Source organism: Schistocerca piceifrons, chromosome 2 (genome assembly GCF_021461385.2).
Source record: "Schistocerca piceifrons isolate TAMUIC-IGC-003096 chromosome 2, iqSchPice1.1, whole genome shotgun sequence".
NCBI classification, from domain to species: domain Eukaryota; kingdom Metazoa; phylum Arthropoda; class Insecta; order Orthoptera; family Acrididae; genus Schistocerca; species Schistocerca piceifrons.
In genome coordinates this window covers 663,175,849-663,199,660 of record NC_060139.1, presented here as the reverse complement: position 1 = coordinate 663,199,660, position 23,812 = coordinate 663,175,849, and the positions used below count along the sequence as shown (strand labels likewise).

General features: G+C 42.3%; 1 protein-coding gene across 1 annotated transcript in view; it reads right to left on the bottom strand.

Moving 5' to 3' along the window:
* LOC124775719 overlaps positions 1-23,812 on the bottom strand; it is a 111,126-nt gene that overhangs the window by 61,873 nt on the left and 25,441 nt on the right. The window contains exon 2 of the mRNA XM_047250545.1: positions 14,942-15,821. Within this exon, the coding sequence (XP_047106501.1) occupies positions 14,942-15,802 (861 nt within the window). The 5' untranslated portion in view covers positions 15,803-15,821. The remainder of the gene's footprint in view (positions 1-14,941; positions 15,822-23,812) is intronic.

Below are 23,812 nucleotides of genomic sequence, written 5' to 3'. Positions count from 1 at the left end.
CTCTCCTTCTTCCTTAAGTGACCAATGAAACTAACTACCTTTTTAAAATTATGAGGTAATGGCATGCGCAGTGAACACTAACAATAAAATATAAAGGACACTGCATAGCTAGAACGCACCATTAGACCCAGAAGAAGGCTGCTGCAATCGTGGCCGAAACGTTGGTTTTTCCATAGCAGCAGTAGTTTTTACATTATGACGCGGTACCAAACCCAGAAAACTTTTATGTCGAATAACAACAAGATGAAGAGGTTGGCGAAGGAGATTATTTGAGGGAGGGGGCACATCAATCAGTCAGAGAAGTAATGACTCCCAAAAAAGGTCACAAACACATGTTGTGTACTATTGGGGGGAATGATGGTCAGTTCAAAAATGGTTCAAATGGCTCTGAGCACTATGGGACTTAACTTCTGAGGTCATCAGTCTTCTAGAACTTAGAACTACTTAAACCTAACTAACCTAAGGACATCACACACATCCATGCCCAAGGCAGAATTCGAACCTGCGACCGTAGCGGTCGCGCGGCTCCAGACTGAAGCGCCTAGAACCGCTCGACCACAGCGGCTGGCGATGGTCAGTTGATATAGTGACTACTATTAGTCTAAATGGCAGTCACCATGTCAATTGACTACACTAGCAGGGAAAATGGTATGTATGTATGTATGTATGGTGTATGAGACCTAGAACCGACAGAGAGGCTTCGCCCCGCCATAGCCCTCAGGGGTTGACAATCCCACAACAGGCCACAGCCGTTCACCCACCCCACCGCTGCCCCACACCGAGTCCCGTGTTATTGTGCGGTTTGGCCCCCAATGGACCCCCAGGGCACCTCTCATACCAGACTAGTGTAATCCCAAATGTTTGCATGGTAGAGTAAGTATGGTGTACGCCTGATTACCACACCAATTCTGGGATCATGTCTGCGGTACTCTAGCCCTCGCTTTCACCCACACGGCGGCACGTCACTGGAATCACATTGACTGACTGATTAATGAAACTGATCATGAGACCCCTCTGCATGGTGAGTAAATTTCTTCTTGCTACCAGGTAATTATCACAGATGATTCCATGGCGTCTCCGGAGGCTTCGCGCAGGCTAATAATAAAATGGTTGGTAAGCATGATCAAGTAGTTGAAGATATGCAACACTAATTACATTCTTTCAGTCGGTTGCACTGTCATTTTGATGTAAGGAAGCCACTTAGAATTCTGGTGTACTCCTCCCAAACTCATCTTGCTGAGACCTGTCGGTCAATAGGGGACAGTAGGACACGTTTCACTCTCTTCTCCAGCGCCCCCCCCCCCCCCCGTCCCCCAATGACACTTCCGGACCCATCCCCGCCCCCGAAACCTGGTCGCATGTGATCGGTTTCCACCACCGCAACAGGGTCGTGAACCTTCTACCCAGCGTAAGGTTGTACCGTTCCCTCCAACAATCCACTGCTCCAAGTGCCGGTCAGCTGTTAATGATTCCAGACTCACGAAAGTTGTTCTGTCCTTCTCACAAGGACTGGGCGCTTAAATGTCGCTGGAGTAAATACCAGAATGTCGAAGAATACGCTTCCCCTCATCCCTCCTGCAAACCGAAACGCTCTGAGATGTTTTTTGGTTTTCGAAATATCACTTAAAGACTGACCCAGCCAGTAATAACAAAATACCTGTTTACTGAATGCCACATCCCAAACATGTATGAGTCTGCAGACCTACGTTTCCCTCATATTATAGTCATGTAGAAGCGTTTCTGTTGGCTCCGGCCAAATTAGTGGCCGGATGTTTTGAGACCTCAAATGGGTATCTCTGGAGTGTATGTGACGTTCTTTTCAAGGACTATTATTGAGAACCGCCTGGAGAAGCATTCTACTATCGCCAACATAGATTTCGCGATTGGCCATGAAGATAAGATACGAGAAATTAGCACTCACTAGGAAGCGTATGGACGGTCTTTTCCGCCCTTGTTCTATTTGCCAGAGGACTAGGAAACGAAATGACCAGTGGTGGTACAGGGTACCCTCCGCCACGCACCGTACGATGGCTTGCTAGGTATGCATATAGATGTAGAAGTAAATTTAGTCTGCCTACTAAGATGTGACTCTATCTATTTACAGGTACACTAAATTCGCGGAAGAAGGTTGTCTCTTATTTAGCGAGAAGAAAAGGATGGAACTTCTGCTGTTTATGGTCTCTCTGTAGAACCCTCATATTACTGCCTAATATTCTCACTGGAGTCACTTTGCGAGACTTATGCGAGAGGTTGGAATACGTTTGCCCACAATACATAGAAGAAAAGGTATAAAGCTCACAACTCCCCTTTCGTGAGAGTATCGCATATTCTCAAGAATCCTCCAGTCATCGATATACAGCATTTGAATCCACCTGATTTCGACGAGTAAAAGATGCCCCGTAAAGGTACAGATCCCTGCTAATTATTGCGAAATCGCATTACATTTTAAAATCGCTGTTCCATTAATTGGAAGGCTGTCCAGCTCTCCACCTGTCACTGAGTATGTAGAGAGCTGTCACAACGAGAAAAAAATGCACATTAACGTGCACGAGGAAATTCAGAACCATTCAGAGTATACATGGGCCGCACAGAGAGAGCATAATACTTACTGTTCTACACATAACACTTATCGAATGACTGTCTATAGATATCCCACTGTACATGACCTAATCTCGTTTGCCGTATTCCTGTGATTACTACGCTAGAAATACGACAGTGTAATGGTGTCAAAGTCTTCGTTAACAGCACAGTGGCCCTCTATCTCTCTTTTCTCTCTTTCTCTCTCACTCCTCTTTATTTTTATAAAATACAACAGAGTAACACTACAAACTATAAAAACTTCGCTGACGTCTCCAGGAAGAGAACTGGACAAGATTTTACCACGTCTCTCTCTCTTCTGACATATCAAAAACAAATACCGTCTGCGAGTTAACTTCAAGCGTATGTGGTGATCCCATTAAGTATGCACGTATTGGTCAACTGAAGCAGATGGCGACTTATCGAAGTCGATCTCACAGACCCGTGTAAAGTTCTGAAGCCTTTTTTTTTAGGCAATGTGATACTTTTTTACACTGGTTACATCACATAAAAACATACTGCGTCTTACTGTAGTAAATCCACTTAGCTTGATGTATCTATAACATCTCCTGGCCTACCTTCCCGACGTGTGTGTTTGCAGAGTCCGCCTCCTCCATAGATCACCTCCTCACTCAGACAGCCTTGATTTTCATCTGTTGCCAACCTGTTGACTCTTCCCGTTACCCTCCTCAATCCTACCACTACCAACGCTGTCTCCTCTACAATGACCACCTCACCCAAAACTGCAAAGAACCGTCCCCCTTGCCCCCAGTGTAAAGTGTCCAACTTCCTCAAACAGTGTCCTAAACGTGCCTCTTCCCTTCCTGCAACACCTGCCACAAACCTGACCCCATCTACTCCTCCAAATGCAAGGCCAAACCACCTCCCACCAACCCCAAGCTACCCGTTCCCATTTGCCCCATCGATCAACCCAACCACACCAACATTTCCCCCCACCCTCCCTCTATGGCTAAAGACATCATGCTCTAGAATATCCACCCTTCCAACATCCCCACACTCTCCACCAGTACTCCCTTGCAATCCACCCCAACTTCCATTTGAGTATCGACACTACATACTCTCATAACCAGGCTCACTTCACCTTCATCCACCTAGATGCTTTTGTTTAAGCCGCTCTCCTCCTTAGTCCATTCCCTTCCACCATTCCCCCTGGTGTTCCAACAGTACCATCTCCTGCAGCTAAACATTTGCTCGCTTGTGCCAACAAATACCTCTTCATGCATACTCTGTCCCAGCTCCAGGTCGACTTCATCACCCTTAACGAAACCTTCCTCCAAACTCACCATGTAGTCTACACCACTCACTACCTCGTTCACTGGACTGACAATCCCCTTCACCTTGCATGAGGTGGGGTCTCTATTGGCCACCTCAAGCATATCCCCATCTGGCCACAATTGCTGCTCACTGACCCAACTAAACACCTCATCCTTAGTGTCAATTTTCCTTCCCTCACTGTCACCTGAACCACTATCTATGTCCATACTGCAGCTCCTCTCCCCTATGAATTCATCTCCCATGTTGACCACACCTTCTCTTCCTATGTGATTGCTGCAGACCACAGCATCCACAGATGTGACCCTGCTACCCTTCAGTAGTGGCATCAGTTCCTTGCTACTTTCCATGATGACCTTGTTCCCCTCCCACAGCACACTCTCCCCAAAAGTAACTCCAACCCAGATACTATCCTCATTTCCTCCAACCTCCTTGATTGTATCGCCACAGATGTCCTTGACCCTGTTGGTAGTGACAACTTTCCAGGCTTTCTCACCATCTCCTCCACCCCTTACCCCCTCCTGCCCCCTCCCTGCTGTCCCCGAAAGTCTGTCCATGGTTACCAACACACCGACTGGGATGCCTACTGGAAATATGTTACCCACAGGCCAAAAACCACCCAATTACCTTTCACCATCCCACTGATATCACCCATGCTTCCTCCTTCCTCCAGAAGACCATTACTGATTCCATGGTGGCCCAGGTTCCTACCAAACTTATCCACCCTCACAGCTGTATTCTTTCTCCATATGCTGTCCTTCTTCTCCATGAACCCCAGTGGATCTACTGCTCCTTCATTCGCACCTGTGACCAAGATTCACTCCTCTGCCACTGGCAATTACAACACAACATCTGAAACCTGTTAACAGCAAAGAAATGCCAGACTGGCGCCAGACTTGTACACGGCTCAACTCCACCCTCTATCTCAATTCATACAAGTATTGCTCTTCCTTCCACTGCCTTACTGGTGGCCATCCCTCCCCCTATTATCCTCTTCTCAATGACAACTTCTCCCTTCTCTGACAACTTCAGTAAGACAAACCATTTAGCTTCCCACTTCTCTGAGATCTTCTCCATACCCAATGATCCTTACTTTGATTATGCCCTCCTCCCCACAGTCCTTGAATGCTCCACTACATCCATCCTACCACTCGCCCCCGTTTTTCAGTATTTGGATCAGTTACCTCCCTCAGACATAAACACTTCCATTGCTTCACACAATGTCAAACTCATACTCTGCCCCAAATGCAACACCACCCTTTTTTATGATGGTTTCACCTACCGCCCCCTCAAGAAATCCCTCCCTCATTCCCAGATGTCCTTGCTACCCTGTATCACATCATCCTCTCCACCAGATTTTACCCTGAACTGTGGAAGACTTGCCACGTTCTGCTGTTCCCTAAATCCCACAAACCAGCCCTCTCCCTGACACCTGTTTCTATTGTCCCATCTGCCTCACCTCATTGTTCAGTAAGGTCTCCACAGTATTCGTCACCAACTTAACCAGTGCCACCTCCTTCCCCTTATGCTGCATGGCTTCTGGTCCTGCTTCTCAGCCAACAACCAGCTGTTTAACCTTATCACTCTCCTTTCCCTCAAACTTAACTCCCATCATTCCACTATCTTTATTTCTCTTAACCTCCAGAACACCTATGACCGAGTCTGGCATCCCAGGCTCCTCTTTAAACTCCAGACCTATGAAATTCCCATCAATTTCGTCCACCTAGTTGCTTCTTTCCTCTCCTGTCATCCTTCCTATGTCACTATCGACAATACCAACTACCAAACTTTCTATCCCACCACCAGTGTGCCCCAAGGCTCTATTCCTTTCCCTTTTCCTCTATCACTGTAGATATGCCCAAACCTCCCCCATCTGTTCACCTCCTCCAATTTACTGATGGCACCGTCTTACTGGCCCTCTGTCCTACCCTTCAATGGTCCCAATGTACCCTTCAAACACACCTCGACCAGTTCACCTCCCTGTGCAACCAGTGGCTCCTTTGCATCAACCTTTCCGAGATCCAGACAGTCATCATAGGTCATACCACCTGCTCCTTCCATCTCCACAATCTTTACCTTACCATTTATGTTCGTCCTATCTGCCTCACTCTCGCCCTGAAATTCCTTGGCCTCACCCTCGACCGTAACCACCTCCTGTCCCACACGCATGAGTCCTCTATGACCTCATCTCCTTCCCACATCTGCCCTTTTTCCTCAACCATATTCACAACATGTACATCGTCCACAAAGTCGATTCCCCCCCCCCCCCCCCCGTTGTGTTCTGTCCTCTCTACCCCCAGCCCATTGGCTCACGTTTACCATTGTGACCTCCCCTCTATTTATCTCCACACTCTCCACCTCCTTTGCCAATGCAGCTTCCAGTGCCTACACCTCCTGGTTGCTGAGTTTCACCCTGATATCTACCCCTCCTACCATCTGTAACCCCACCTTCCCCCTCCCCCTCCTAAAGGGCTCCCTCACCCCTCCTCTCCCCTCCCCTGAGTGGTTTTCTCCTCTCTCCTATGCCCCCTCCATTCCCAGTGCGCCCCTTCTGTGTCTCTACACTCCCTCCTGACTTACCTTCCCTCTCCCTCTTCCTGTCCCAGCCCACCATCTCCTGCCCCTTGGTGGGCCCTCTAACACCCGGTTTTTCATCACACACTCTCCAGCTGAGCCTCCCCTGTTGCCACCTCCTCTCCCCTCTTTTCCCTCCTCGGAGGCCTCACCTACCTTGGCATATCCCTCCCAGCAGTTTTTCCTCTTTATCGTGTGTGCTCCAAATGGCTCTGAGCACTATGGGACTTAACATCTGAGGTCATCATTCCTCTAGAACTTATAACTACTTAAACCTATCTAACCTAAGGACATCACACACATCCATGCCTGAGGCAGGATTCGAACCTGCGACTGCAGCACTCGCGCGGTTCCAGACTGAAGTGCCTAGAACCGTTCGGCCACACTGGCTGGCGTGTGTGCTCCATCTTGTGTAGTTGTTGTGGTGTGTTTTAATACTGTGGCTGACTATTAACTTGTGCATGTGATTTCAGTAAATTTTACAAGCTATTCACATCGCCAACTGGGATTTTCATCTTTATCTGGACATTTTTTTACTGTGGCAAACGGGCGTTTTCTTATAAGTGTATATTTTAACCCCCAATGTCTCCCCTTATAATGTTCTTATGGCCTCCTTTTTATCGCCTTTTATAAGTATCGTTTTCATCTTTTTATTCAATGTATCACTTAGCTGAAGAGTGGCGGATTGTGCTGCTGCCAGCCCTGCCCTGCCCATATGGGACAGGGAAATGAAATCACAATAAAGGAAAAGAAATAGCCACTCTGGGACGCGACCAACCTCGTTTAGATGTCAAACACTGTGTCAATATTTCACCATTGATGAAACACAGTCGCCTACATTGAACACCAGTGAAATAGAAACTGAAATTATATAAATAAAGACTACACTATTATTACGTCATCTGCAATGCAATGCGGTTACAATTGAATTTATGGCCAAAATTTGAATTTTCGTAAAAATTTGTGTTTCCCACTATTTTTTATTGGCACATGGTTTGGAGGGGTTGGGATTGCACTGAGGGATCCATGTACCACCTGGGGAAAAACTATTGCATCAGGAGGTAGGTGGAATTAACTGATCAATTAATTCATTTTTCATAATAAATTTGATATCAATTTCATACCACAACGAGCTTTATTGTACTACTACCGAAATCAGCTGCATTTGGACACTGAAATAGTTCAAAGGCGAAAGATGAAAATTTGCTTCGGACCCAGACTCGACATAGGATTTCCCACTTTCTCTAAGCACTCCTCTATCCATTTGATCTACCTGGACATGCTTTCTATGAAATTCTCAAATTACTGCACACTACTCAGTAGCACCCCTGTCCATTTACCTTATTTGCTTATAGCATTTCCTGAATTCCTGTAAGACTTTCAGACACTATTGCCCATCCTCACTGAAGATATCATAGTAATCAAGTTCACAGATATTCGTGTAAAGTGGAAAGTTTCAGTCTAGGTCAAAATTTAACTTTCGCCAAATTGAGGAATTTCAATGCCTATTTGCAGCTGATATCAGTACCTTCTTCAAATATTGATATTCAAAGCCTCTGTACCAAAACGATGGATTCAACACATATGTAGTGTATAAGTGGATAGCTGAAAGCATAGGAACCCTAGTTGATGTGCTATACAACTGTTCATTTGCTATTTCATTGAACTATTGCATAGTCTGCAGTGTGTGACAGTATAAGTTAGCATTAGCAGCACAAGATGAAAAATGTTTTGTACTGCAAGGTGAAGTTAATACCATGAAATGGGGATCATGTAGTGTGTGGTTGATGTCGGTATTGTTTTTAACCAAACAAGCACAAATTTTCGACAAATAACACAGATCATTGAGGAGCAGGAATAATGTTAGCACTTTGCTACAAGGATGAAACTAAACTCGTAGAAGAGTTCTGCCTTATGCTACACAACTTTGTGGTTTTGTTTGTTTCAGCACTTTATATGCTGTCTTCATTGCATTTGTTTATTTTCATTGTCAGGTCTACTACACAATATATAGGTTATCAGAGGCCTTTTTTATGCTGTATTTACTCTTTTGTGTCGAGATAACGTTTATTCCTTTTGTTTTTTTCGTTACACATTTTTTTTGTACGGTTTCTTGCCAAGTACAGTGAAACAAAAAACTAAAAAGGTCTTTTGCATGAGGTGGAATTCCTTTCCAATTTTCTTAGCAGGTATGGAAATAAGAAGAACTGCAACATTCACAGGATCGTCAATATGAGCATTCAGCTAGTAAATTAGGTAACCAGTAGAAACCATGTGTGTATTGTAACGTTATAGAACATATTGTTATGTGTGTTGAAAAATCATACAAACAATGCAGATTCCTTTAAAGTGTGATACAAAGTTTGAACTAAGTTCGCTGACAAGTGCAGCTTTACATGTGGTTAGATATATTGTGTTATTATGTGAGCTGTATGTATTGCTTTAAAATGCCACACAACTACTAATAAATGACAGTAACGATATGTGTATTTTGCACTCAAAACATTTATGAACTTTGATAAGTACTAATAAAGACAATTTCATTTTGCTACAGAGATCAAATTTTTGTTCATTGGCAGCTCTCTGCAATTATACTTGTGGAGACTTGTCCATTGTTGTATCTGAGTGTGTTATGTTTTGTTTATATTTCGTATTTCCTGCACTATGAAGATATTCTTTTCAAATCACATGATTTTTAGAATGGTTTATTGCGCTAAAGTGTCAGAAAATGTCAGTCTGCTGTATAGTAAAGCAGTGGAACATAATAGCTTCTACATTCCTTATTCAAATATAGTTAAAAAGATCTATATTAGCCAGTAATAATTCAATTGTATTATATAACATTTTATTCCCCACTGAAGTGGTGGTTGATTAAGTGAAACATAACTGGAAAACTTATAAAATGTCATGCAAAGAAAATTTCCTCTCTGAACGATCAGTAACATAGCCTCAACTATGAATAAAATTAAAATGCCAGTATCTTTACATATACTGATAAATGTTACAGACAATTAAGATATGGACTGTGGCACTTAATTTGAAAGTCCAGGGTCATGTTTTGAACATCAAGTGTAAATTATGCATTAGGGGGAGTTAGAACAGAAATTTTTTCACATTTTATGGTGTTTATCTCACTATAAAATTTGCAATTTTCCGAATAAAATTGTATATATCTATCATTTCTAAACTCATATGGAAAGTACTTTATTTTATTTTTTAAATATAACCTACACAGGTTGAAAATGTTAAAACATTTACATATATTACTTCAAGATCTAATAAAATCGGTAATTTTTTATATAGAAGGCTGTGGATTGCTGTGTTATAAAGGTCATGTCCAGAAGAGGATGGGTACCAGATAGAGGAAGTGAAATGAAGTTTGAGAGACAAGAAACTTTCTGATGGTAAAATTATAAGAGGCAGGCTGACAGTCAAAATGATTGACGAACTACAGCAGTACTATGGGATGGCTATTAGAAATAATATTGAGAATTTGTTGAAAATGAAGCGGGCAGTGTGGGCTACCTTCTTCCACAGACTGACAACTGATGAAAACCCAGTACACCACCTTTGTCCTCCTGGACCTGATTAATGGTGCAATCACTGCAATGCCCAGTACTCAAACAGTTCATACACCCATAAACATTCCCTCCAAGCAGCAGTCATGGATATCATAAAACCTGTTTACAGAGACGTGGAAAATCCTGAATTACTGAAGAAGTGTCTCCATAGCCATATTCAAAATCCCAATGAGTTGTTCAATAATCTTATATGGACCCCCTTACCATAAAAATGTTTCTTTTTTTAAATGAAGACACTTAAGTTGGGGGGGGGGGCAGTGATGCTGTCATTGCTTTTAATGATGGGAAAATTGGTAGGGTGAAAATGCTACAGCATATAGAAATTAATCCTGGAGCAAACTGCGCCATAGAACTTGAATGGATGGACAAGGTTCGCATTGATCAAGCAAAGTATGCAGCTCAGTTGGCCACTAAGGAGTCCAGAAAGAAGAAAAGAAGAAAACACTTTGAAAAAGATCAAGAGATTGATATACAGTATGCTGCAGAGTGCTTATGAGTGACTAAAAATAAAAAATTGAGCATATATTAAGTGAGATACAGTCTTTTGAAACTTTAGAAACCATCCCTGAAAATTTACATTTTCTGTTGCATTTTCACTAAATCTCAGAAACCACTTCGAGTAGAGTATTCAAATTTTCAAGGAGTAATAACATACATATCCTGAGTCTATTCAACTAAAAGAAGAACATAATGTTATCTATAATTAAAATATTTAGGATAATGTACAAGAAACTTACACAAAATTTTAACCATGTAATTAAAAAGATTGTAGTTCCTAAATCAGTGGCTGAAACGCTATTATTGTAGTTTAGTAGACTCATAACATACAGTTTAATGGCCTGTAGAAGTTTCATGTCAATGGGTACAGTGGTTCCTGAAGTACAGGGAAGTCAAGTCATTAAATTTAACATTGTCTTGATAGGGCGTTCCAACTCCCCTTAGATGCAATTTTTTGGTAGCTGAGAGTTGTGTGTACCTGTGTTTGCGTACATGTGTGTGTGTGTGTGTGTGTGTGTGTGTGTGTGTGTGTGTGTGTGTTTGCATGCGCATGCCTGTGTATACTTGATAAAAAATACAACAGATGGGATGTCAGAGTATTTAATTTGGGGCCCCATTGTTTCTTACACCAGGTGTGATGCAGAGATTAAACTATGCTCATTAACGTGTGCTACCATATGTTGATGATGACAGCAGCAGGGTCATGGCTTTGTAGCGTACTGCTCGACATCATTGCAAACTGACAGTTGATTTTATTTCGAATGTGTTTATAATTTGTTAGTAACATTATGTAAGTGAACATTGGTTGTTAACTATTTATGGCGAATATGTTTCATACTCATTCTCATATTACCTCGACAATGCTGTTTAGTTTCCAACACTTTCCTGTTCGGTGTCAAAGTAGCAATTGATTTGAATGATTATGTATGTCAACTAGCTTGGAGATGTATTACTATCAGCATGATGTTTCACAATATATTGAACTACATGACTCAGTATTTTTCTTGTGGTGGGTACCTATCATGCCAGTTTGAACTTCTGTAACAAAATAAACCTTCTCTTTTATGCATTTTTAGGTTACATCATGTGGTAGCTTTCAGAGATAGGACTTGGCCGTATTCTGACAAGCAAAGAATATGCACTGCATTTTACAATTACCATCTCCACCTGACAGGGATATCATGCCTCCTTGCCCATCCTTGAAACAGAAAACTCTCTAGTTAGTGTACTTCCAAGAAATAAAATACAAAAGTGTAGCGAAAGGGTGACTTAACAAGGAGAAGTGATGGGCCCAATATAGTGCTGGGCTATGACTTGCAGCTCTAAGTGTGTAGGTTTGTGTGTTTTTTCACTGGTGTGGCAGAATGTTTGCTAGGGGGCAGAACTGTTGCTGATAAGCATGGCTCACAGCATGGGTGCAGGTGTGGCTGAGGGTGTGGCTGGGGGCGGTGGCTTGTCTTCGGGTGTTAGCAGCAATGCCCTCACTATGCGTTCATTGGACATCCAGAACCTAAGTTGCCTTCCTACTTACCAAGAGAAACATTCCACTTATTTTTACATTCATCTTACTACAGCAAGCAAATGGAAGTAACAATGAATCTTCTTGAAGAATCGTATTAAATTTATTTTTAATACCTCTATATCTACTCTACTGGCCATTAAAATTGCTACACCAAGAAGAAATGCAGATGATAAACGGGTATTCATTGGATAAATATATTATACTAGAACTGACATGTGATTACATTTTCACGCAATTTGGGTGCATAGATCCTGAGAAATCAGTACCCAGAACAACAACCTCTGGCCGTAATAACGGCCTCGATACGCCTGGGCATTGAGTCAAACAGAGCTTGGGTGGCGTGTACAGGTACAGCTGCCCATGCAGCTTTAACACGATACCACAGTTCATTAACACTAGTGACTGGCGTATTGTGACGAGCCAGTTGCTCGGCCACCATTGACCACACGTTTTCAGTTGGTGAGAGATCTGGAGAATGTGCTGGCCAGGGCAGCAGTCGAACATTTTCTGTATCCAGAAAGGCCCGTACTGGACCTGCAACATACGGCGGTACATTATCCTGCTGAAATGGGGTTTCGCAAGGATCGAATGAAGGGTAGAGCCACGGGTCGTAACAAATCTGAAATGTAACGTCCACTGTTCATAGTGCCGTCAGTGCGAACAAGAAGTGACCTAGACGTGTAACCAATGGCACCCCATACCATCACGCAGGGCGGTACGCCAGTATGGCGATGAAGAATACACGCTTCCAATGTGCGTTCACCTCGATATCACCAAACACGGATGCGCCATCATGATGTGTAAACAGATCCTGGATTCATCCGAAAAAATGACGTTTTGCCATTCGTGCACCCAGGTTCTTCGTTGAGTACACCATCGCAGGCGCTCCTGTCTGTGATGCAGCGTCAAGGGTAACCGCAGCCATGGTATCCGAGCTGATATTCCATGCTGCTGCAAACGTCGTCGAACTGTTCGTGCAGATGGTTGTTGTCTTGCAAACGTCCCCATCTGTTGACTCAGGGATCGAGACGTGGCTGCACGATCCGATACAGCCGTGCGGATAAGATGCCTGTCATCTCGACTGCGAGTAATACGAGGCCGTTGGGATCCAGCACGGCGTTCCGTATTACCCTCCTGAAACCACCGATTCCATATTCTGCTAAAAGTCATTGCATCTAGACCAACGGGAGCAGCAATGGTGCGATACGATAAACCGAAATCGCGATAGGCTACAATCCGACCTTTATCAAAGTCGGAAACGTGATGGTACACATTTCTCCTCCTTTCACGAGGCATCACAACAACGTTTCACCAGGCAACGCCGTTCAACTGCTGTTTGTGTATGAGAAATCGGTTGGAAGCTTTCCTTGTGTCAGCAGGTTGTAGGTGTCGCCAACGGCGCCAACCTTGTGTGAATGCTCTGAAAAGCTAATCATTTGCATGTCACAGCATCTTCTTCCTGTCGGTTAAATTTCGCGTCTGTAGCACGTCATCTTCGTGGTGTAGAAATTTTAATGACCAGTAGTGTAATATTCAAGTTGTGGTCTAAACCTTAAATAACAGAAGAGGCAATACAATATGTGGTGGTCTTTAAACTTGTAGTTTCGTCTTTGCAAGATGTGTCCACAGAACGGTTTGTTTGTGGTTTATCCTCTCCTTGTGTGAATGGACTCACTATTGTCTTTAGTGTGGTTGACAACATAATGGAGACGTTCCCTCACGACAACCAGGGTTTGCATTAGGTATATGTTTGGTATTTGTCATTAGAGGTTTGTAGTAGTTACTTGGAAGATTTTACGGAGTATATTAATATTTTGTGTCTCCTGTTTTTATCTGTTGACAGCCTGAGGAAGACTACAGATTGGTCGAAACTGTTATGGTATTGTGAAGTGTTCATGTTTCTTTGTCGTACTAAACATGAAAAATAAAGAGAAAGTTGTCAGTCACTTCACATCTATGTAACAAATGGCATTTTTTTCCCTAATAGCTGTTTCACTTCTGTGATTTTCTAAAAATGATAAATATCGCCAATAGGGTTCTAGAGGTCTACGCTTCACAACATTTCCTCTCGCAGACATCTATTTTGGAAGGGGCCTTTAACACACCTGATTGTCTTTCATACCTTCACTTTGCTAAGCACTTCGGTAGCAACACTGATTTATCACGTAGTAGCTCAGTTGTTAAGGTGGAAAGAAGCAGTATTCTTTCAGCGAAAACTAAAATGTTCGCTGGATATACGTTACTTTCGGTTGTTTCTAAATATTACCAGGAGACTTAGTCTTTTATACAATGCGGTTCAATGAACAGGTTTTCGAGTTATACTGAGAGCAATCAGACGGAATCAGGACTCCGATCTATGGTGTAGGAATTGTGACTGTCATTGCGTTCCCATTCAGAGTAATACCAGACACTTGTGAAAATAATTTCACAAGATCATAGTGTCAGAGATGGATCCAGACTTTCCAGTAAAACAGTTTTCCGATCGTGATGCATTTACGTTGAAATCCACATCACATGCGTTCCAAACGAACCGTGTTGACAGTTGCAGTGGGTGTTAAGCACATCGCAGAAGTGGGATGTCGATGAAAATGCACTTCAGTCGTCTTCTCGTCTGCAGTGACCTGATACAATCAGTTGTGTTCTTGGTAGACTGGCTAAACTTTGGACAATAACTGACAGTTTGCTCCATATTGCTAGGAATAGTAATTCGCAACTTTACATTTTAGTGATATTATTTTACATTTTAGTGGCATTAAGAGGAACAATGATCCAACCGGTAGTGTTTTCAGAAAGTATCTACTGTAAAATACCGCTGCGAATCTCGAAAATGCATAATAAATTTACAAACTACTTGATATAAGAATACTGTTTAAGCAAGTTACCGTACTGTCATTACCTGAAAATCGAGAAGTCGGACCTCTGTTACTTCTCCGTCCAGATACTTAAACATCATATTGTTCTTCCAGCAGTCGCCGTGGGTCAATACAGGTAACTTTGTTTGGTTTTTGTTCTCCTCTAACATTCTGTATGCTGTATCGAGACGTCGTTCAATAAACTCCCTATACTTCTGGGAGTGCTCCTCGTAGCCAGGGCACTTTTCCAACTCATTCGCTAGGGCACACATCACGTTAGAAGCCAACGATCTGAAATGTTTCTGGGCGGTTTGGTTGGTAAACATATTGTTATAGAAAGTGTTCTTGTAATGTGGCTGTCTGGTGAGCAGAAACGCTGAAGCGGCGTGCAGCCTGGCGTATGCCCTCAGCACAGCCGCACAGTGCCCATAGTCCAGCGGACGGCCTGCCTTGGCCATCCTGAACCCAGCTGCTGCCAGGTCCTCCAGCACCAGGAAGTCCGAGGGCTTCTGGCCACAGTGGTAGCAGTGCGCTGCCAGCGGTTGGAACTCGTCGCCTTCCAGTTCTGCCAGCTTGTCGTGGATCTGCGGCATCACCTCGTGCAGCGCCTGGGACTCAATCCTGAATGCCTGACAACTTTCGAACACCTCCTTCATTGCTCCAGTTTCAAGGGCTGTTTTCACGATTATGGACATTTTCCTTGCTTTCTCACTATTTCCATACTTTGCGAATGCGGTAATTCTGTACATCAAGCTTCCATAGCCAATTCCTTCTGCATTTGCGTGTTGAATGTTCATGTTTTCTACAGTAACTTTCACCTTTTCTTTATTACTGATGGCAAATTCTATGAATTTGCGGTCGATCCATGGAGGTGGTGGCACTCGTGTATCTTTTACTGTTTCCATGTTAATCTGATGGCATCACCTGCGTACAGACAAGGTATATTTGAGTCTCTGATTAAACATTACAGATCGTAGGTTTTAGTCTAATGTGAAATAATGACAAGAGCACGTGACGAGATAAATCATATAAGAATTTACATAAGGCCTTTGAATACTTTTTCACTTCACGTTCAGTTCAAATAAAGGAAAATTGAGGCAGTAATTTATGAATACACAGACCGTAACAAGTCATAATTTTTTAGTCAACTTACTTGAAAACTTACTTAAATGTTTAACACTGAAACATATTTGGAAGAATAGCCTATCATTAGGCTACACAAAAAGAATTTAACACAAATATACAAACGTGGATCTTATAAAAATTTTATTCTGTCATGGAATGTGTTGTGGTTTTCCTGCGGAAAAAACAATTACATCTCATATTGAAGGAGCATTTCCATCATCTACTTGTCTGTTGCGAACTCAACAATCGTAATTAAGAACTTATCCCATTCATGAATCTTTGCTGTCTTCTTGTACTGCATTCACTCTCATCAGTGATTGTGTCTAACTTGATTTTATCGTCCACTGTTCACAGACTTGTTAGTAATACAATTCGCTGTTTATTAACATCAGTACCAATGTGCAAGAGAAAGTAGGTCGCGTTCAAACCAAAAGTTAGTTCTACATCATTCATCAATGAATCAATCCTAGTGTTATCTGTAATTTATAATTTCTTTATTTACACTTGGCGTTGCAGCTTTGATTTTGATAGACGAAATATATTACAATAATACGGAATACAACTATTCCATGTTTCTAGTGACAACATAAAGTTCCTCTAAAATTTATAGAGATTGTGCACACACGTTGATACATGCCATTGATCATTACGATTCTTATTTTCGCACTCTTCATTCTCTGTTTCAAGCTCATTAGCCAAAAAAATCGGGAATCCGTACCATATCTAATCCAAAAAGAAGCAAATATCAAGTTCTCTCCCTCAGCAAAGAGTTCGGGAGTAATAATGGATGAAAATCTAAATTGGACATAGCATGTAACTGCAGTGTGCAAAAAAACATCAGCATCCCTTCATGCCATACAAAAATATAAAATACTCTTCCCTTTCAATCAGAAAAAGAAATTAGTACAAACGCTTATACTCCCAATCATTGACTAGAGCGATATCATCCTACAAGGTCCCTCTCAGGAAAATTCGCGACGTCTGGAACTGGTCATCAATGCCTGCGTCCGATGTATCTGTGACGTTCGACTTTTTGATCACATTCCACCAGCATATGCACAACTGTCCTAGCTGCGTGCAGACAAACGCAGAGGTTTCCATACACTCTGTCTCATCTACTGTCTTATAAATGAACACTGTCCGTCATATCTCTACTCGTCCTTAACGCTCATGTCTGGATAACATGACAAAAACACATGTTCCCATCATAATAAAACTACATTGCCCAGTCACATTCTCGAAGTCCTTTACAGTAGCGGGAACCCCACTCTGGAATAACCTCCCTCGTTATATTGCAGAACTTAAAACACGTCCGGCTTCAAAAAACAGTTAATGACGTATCTACTTAAGCAACAGTATTGCCTTCCTCTGTACATAAATGCACTTCACTTCATTACTTCCTTCTTTCTTACTTGATCTTCATCAGTTCCCAGTTTTTTCGTAACTGATGCGGCGCCTTAAATCTCCCTTCCCCTAAACTCGCTATATCAGCAAACAGCTACTTTATATACCAATATATTAACGTACATCTGCACAAACCTTCATTACTATTGCGAGTTTTTCTCATGTTTACCGTTAGTATTTCATTTTTTCTTTTACTATTATTATCATTGCTTTTATCATAATTTTTGTGTATGGCACCTGTTGTAAAACTTCTGCCAGTATTTACTTTATTAGGTCTTAGTCATTAATCTTTATTCATGTTGTGATTAGATTAAGCTATTTTCCGTATTCAAACAACTGTCATGATCTAACTATGATGTGTAAATTGCTGCATGTGTGCAACACTGGTCCGATGTAAGAGAGGGCCTGGTGGTCCTAATCTGATCAGATTAAATAAATAAATTAATAAAGAGAGCGGTCTGCTTAAATAGGCTGGGACTGAACGCCGCGTTTCCCAGTTGGGAGTAAAGGAAAAGGATTACCAGTTTTGCTATTCACCTGACATCCAAAGAAAGCTCTTCAAAATTGTCGTCGAACTAGTTGACTGGGGGCATTTTAATTTATTTCTGGCTGAATGGCGTCTGTTATCCTAAGTAAGAATCAAAATTTTGTGTGTGTGTGTGTGTGTGTGTGTCTGTGTGTGTGTGTGTGTGTCTGCGTGTGTAATGGATTTTTCTAATTTAACTATAGTTTTAAACTCACGTAGTCTATATATCACTTTCTCCAAAGGCATGCCACAGTATATTCCTAAAAAGAACACAATTACACTACTGGCCATTAAAATTGCTACACCACGAAGATGACGTGCTACAGACGCGAATTTTAACCGACAGGAAGAAGATGCGGTAATACGCAAATGATTAGCTTTTCAGAACATTCACACGAGGTTGGCGCCGGTGGCGACACCTACAACGTGTTGACATAAGGAAAGTTTCCAACCGATTTCTCATACTCAAACAGCAGTTGACCGGCGTTGCCTGGTGAAGCGTTGTTGTGATGCCTCGTGTAAGGAGGAGAAATGCATACCATCACGTTTCCGACTTTGATAAAGGTCAGATTGTAGCCTATCACGATTGCGGTTTAACGTATCGCGACATTGATGCTCGCGTTGGTCTAGATCCAAGGACTGTTAGCAGAATATGGAATCGGTGGGTTCAGGAGGGTAATACGGAACGCCGTGCTGGATCCCAACGGCCTCGTATCACTAGCAGTCGAGATGACAGGCATCTTATCCTCATGGCTGTAACGGATCGTGCAGCCACGTCTCGATCCCTGAGTCAACAGATTGGGACGTTGGCGAGACAACTACCATCTGCACGAACAGTTCGACGACGCTTGCAGCAGCATGGACTATCAGCTCGGAGACTATGGCTGCGGTTACCCTTGACGCTGCGTCACAGACAGGAGTGCCTGCGATGGTGTACTCAACGACGAACCCTGGGCGCACAAATGGCAAATGTCCTTTTTTTTCGGATGAATCCAGGTTCTGTTTACAGCGTCATGATGGCGCATCCGTGTTTGGCTACATCGCGGTGAACGCACATTGGAAGTGTGTATTCGTCATCGCCATACTGGCGTAACACCCGGCGTGATGGTATGGGGTGCCATTGGTTACACGTCTAGGTCACTTCTTGTTCGCACTGACGGCACTATGAACAGTGGACGTTACATTTCAGATGTGTTACGACCCGTGGCTCTACCCTTCATTCGATCCCTGCGAAACTCTACATTTCAGCAGGATAATGCACGACCGCATGTTGCAGGTCCTGTACGGGACTTCCTGGATTCAGAAAATGTTCGACTGCTGCCCTGGCCAGCACATTCTCCAGATCTCTCACAACTGAAAACGTCTGGTCAATGGTGGCCGAGCAACTGGCTCGTCACAATACGCCGGTAACTACTCTTGATGAACTGTGGTATCGTGTTGAAGCTGTACCTGTATACGCCATCCAAGCTCTGTTTGACTCGATGCCCAGGCGTATCAAGTCCGTTATTACGACTAGAGGTGGTTGTTCTGGATACTGAATCCTCAAGACCTATGCACCCAAACTGCGTGAAAATGTAATCACATGTCAGTTCTAGTATAATATATTTGTCCAATGAATACCCTTTTATTATATTTGTCCAATGAATACCCATTTATCATCTGCATTTCTTCTCGGTGTAGCAATTTTAATGGCCAGTAGTGTATTTTATGTTCTATATCTTTTTGTGTTGCTATGTTTGCCTGAGATTGTGCCACGGAAAAACATAAAATCCATAGGATGTTTTTGCAGTCTGTCGCAAATGATGGTTCTCTAAACTCTCACATTTGAGTCCACCGCGCCTTTCTGTAAGACTCGAATGATGATCAGACCAACCAGTAACAAACCTAACAGCGTGCCTGTGATTTACGCCTATATCTTCCTTTGATCCGTCTTGATGGGAACCTTAAAAACTCGAGCAGGATTCAAGAATACCTCGCACAACCGACCTTACACACTCATTCCATTTTACATCGCTTCGTAACGTCACGCCTAGACATTTAATTGACTAGTGTTTGTTGAACTCGAACGTTACAAGGTTGTTTTTTTTTTTTTTTTTTTTACTCACCAACATTTCTAACATTTTCGTACGTATAGAGCCAGTTCCACTCATCACACTAAAGAGAAATTCTGTCTAAGTCATCATGTATCGTCCAGCAGCCACTCAACGACAACACATTCCCCTACATTACAGTGTGCACCTGGTGTTTTGTTGGTATGGGCAATGCATCACTTAAATTGGTTGTTTGCCTCGTTCTTGAGAGAGATGTGGGTCGTGTATTGTAATGCAGAATATATTCTCAAACACTTTTTGGTAAGCCGGCCGTGGTGGTCGAGCGGTTCTAGGCGCCTCAGTCTGGAACCGCGCGACCGCTACTGTCGCAGGTTCGAATCCTGCCTCGGGCATGGATGTGTGTGATGTCCTTAGCTTAGTTAGGTTTAAGTAGTTCTAAGTTCTAGGGGACTGATGGCCTCAGATGTTAAGTCCCATAGTGCTCAGAGCCATTTGGACCATTTTTTAACTTTTTGGTAAGCAGAGGAGTTATCTAACAGAGTAAACATATCTGAAATGATTGGATAAATCTCGTATGGTTAATAACATAGTTAGCAGATGAAATAATAAGAAGTGAAATAAGGCATATGAGATATCCATGGATCGGTGCTAAATGCCAAATGGTAGCAGAAGGAAAGGACAAGGCATATAACAGGACACTAAAATCACAGTGAACAAGAAAGGTGATGGAAGTTCATTAAGGAAAACGAAGTACTGAAAAGAATAACCACCTGACAAGAAAGAAACATTGGATCAAAGCAAACTGAGGAAATGTAGCTTCTGAGGAATAACGATGAGGCAACGAAATTCTACAGTGAAGTAAATATAGCGTGGGAACCCTTCAGTGTTACAATAAGCTTGACAGAAGATGAAGCAGGAAAAATTTTGAATGATGGGTGAGAGATGTGTGAACGATGGCGCCGACATTTTGACCAACTCCACAACCCCAAAATTGCAACTTCAAGAGACTCAGCAGAGGTAGCGGACAAAATGACTCTGATATCATAGATCCACCAAACCTACAACAAATAAGAGCTGTCATAAGAAACTGAAAGCAACCCAACTGCTTAAGCGAGGAGGCAGTGAATTGGAACGAACCTTCCTGAACATGGCTACTTTAGACAGGGGAGAGAAAAAAATGCTCCAACAATAGAAATAAAGGATGATTTGTCCCATATGCAAGATGGGAGATCAATTAGAATGTGATAACTACTGGGGGAAAACATTGCGTAACTTGGGGTAAAAAGTATTCTCGAACATACTATGCGGCATGAGAGAGATTCGGGTGTACCATTATGCTTCCTACCAGGAAACTCAACTGTAGATCAGGTCTACGCTTTAAGGCAAAACTTAGAGAAGACGATCGAATTCGGAACTGGCACACACCACTTTTTTTTTTTTTTTTTTTTTTTTTTTTTAACTAGACTGAAAGCAATTATATCAAGCCCTGATTGAATTTGGAATCCCTGCAAAATTAGCTACAGTGAGAATGACAATGAGCGAGACATGAAGTAGCATAAGTGCAGGATGAATGATATCTCACACATTAAACATCGAAAGCGGGTGCAGCAAGGAGAAGCACTGGTTTGCCTCCTTTCTAATGCTACTCCGGAGACGGTGCTGAGAGCTGCAAACCTTTTCAGCTGGTCAACCTTCCACCAATAAGTGCTGACACTCACTTATGCGGATAATATAGGTACAGTGGAAAGAACCATGAAGACAATGCAAAAGACATTCGTTGCACTTGATCGGTTTAGCAGGAACATGGGTTTATACATCAACCAGCAGGAAACAAAATACACGGCTGCCGGAAAGGCACGCAAGGAGAACAAGGTGGCCTCAATAACAGTGTAAAACTATACCACTGAGAGAGTTGAGCAAGTCTAGTATCTCGCTTCGATAGTCACCTACTCAAAAAAAACTTCCTATGACATTAAACAAAGACTAATAACAGCCAGTAGAGCATATTTTGCTCTAACAAGACTCTTATTATCAAGGCCCCTGACATGCACCACAAAGTTACTCATCTACAAAATACTTATAAGAGCAGTGCACACACACAACTCCGAAACTTGGAACCTAGTGTAAGTAGGCTGTTTATGTTTTCTCTATGTAAGTAGGCTGTTTATGTTTTCTTATTGGCAACGTTACGTAGCGCTCAATATGAAAATCACTGGCTGTGCTGTGTGCAATCTGTGGCTGCTTTGCATTGTTGTAATACTCGCCATTGTAGTGTTAGGCAGCTGGCTGTGAACAGCGCATAGCGTTGGGCAGTTGGAGGTGAGCCGCCAGCAGTGGTGGATGTGGGGAGAGAGATGGCGGAGTTTTGAAATTTGTCATGAACTGCTATATTTATATATGATGATATCAAGGTAAATACATTGTTTGTTCTCTATTAATATCTTTCATTTGCTAACTATCCCTATCAGTAGTTAGTGCCGTCCATAGTTTCAATCTTTTATTTAGCTGGCAGTAGTGGCGCTCGCTGTATTGCAGTAGCTTGAGTAGCGAAGATTTTTGTGAGGTAAGTGATTTGTGAAAGGTATAGGTTAATGTTAGTCAGGGCCCATTCTTTCGTAGGGATTTTTTGAAAGTCAGATTGCGTTGCGCTAAAAACATTGTGTGTCAGTTTAAGCACAGTCATGTATAAATTGTTCAAAGGGGACGTTTCATATGTCGACCCTTAGCCTAGGATACCTCACTGGAATCTTCTGATTTTTTTTCTTGTAGTTTGTGTATTTAGTGTAGCTTTTGTTTATTGCTAGCGCGTAATTGTAGAGAGAATCTCCTTTGCAGTTGCAGTCTTTCATTGTTGTACTGTAAAACAGTTGTGGCATGCATGTAGATTTGCACCAAGTATTTCGCAGCTGCGCTTGTAATTAACTAGATATTATTTTCAGTGCTATGTTAATGTGTTCTCTTATTTTTGCTATTCAAATTGTGCTTCTCTGTGTTATCGTGTGAAGTATTGTGACAATAATGGCGTGTGAAAAACGTAACACTCGGCTCCAAAGTAAAATGAGAAATGACAGTGAAGACGAAAGCAGTGTGTTGGCCCCACCATGTAATGAATTAACTAATATTCAAAGTAGTAATTTGGTAACTGTGCATAGGGAAATGGAGCGGGCGTCAAACAATGGCGTAGGCAGTCAAACAGGTAGTGAACAGGGAAGCATTATCGATCGATCGGTCGGCAACAGCTCGCCTCAGGAATCCGAAATGATAGGACACAATTTTGCAAATACTGTAGATTCAGGTTTTGCGTCCTCACCGTTTTCTCAAATAAGTCAAGACACATTTTCAGCTTGTCAAAATGTGAATGTTGCCGGTGCAAATGCACTGCCGAAAAGAGTAGAGGAACAGATTCCAGACACTAATGCATTGTTATTACAACTAATGCAACAAATGGAACAAAATCAGAGACAAACACAGCAAAAGCTGCAAAAGTTAGACACAATGGAACAAAATCAGAGACAAACACAGCAAAAGCTGCAAAAGTTAGACACAATGGAACAAAATCAGAGACAAACACAGCAAAAGCTTCAGAAGTTAGACACAATGGAACAAAATCTTCGGAAGTTAGACACCACACTTGAACAAACACGTGAAGATTTAACTACTGAGTTACATAACATTGAATCGAAATGTCAAAAAGTCTGTAATGACGTAAAAACACAAATTTGTGAGCATTTCCAACCTATTTTTTCGCGTCATGAGAATGCATTACAGAATCACGAAGCAGCCATAAAAGAGCTGCAAACCATTGTTCA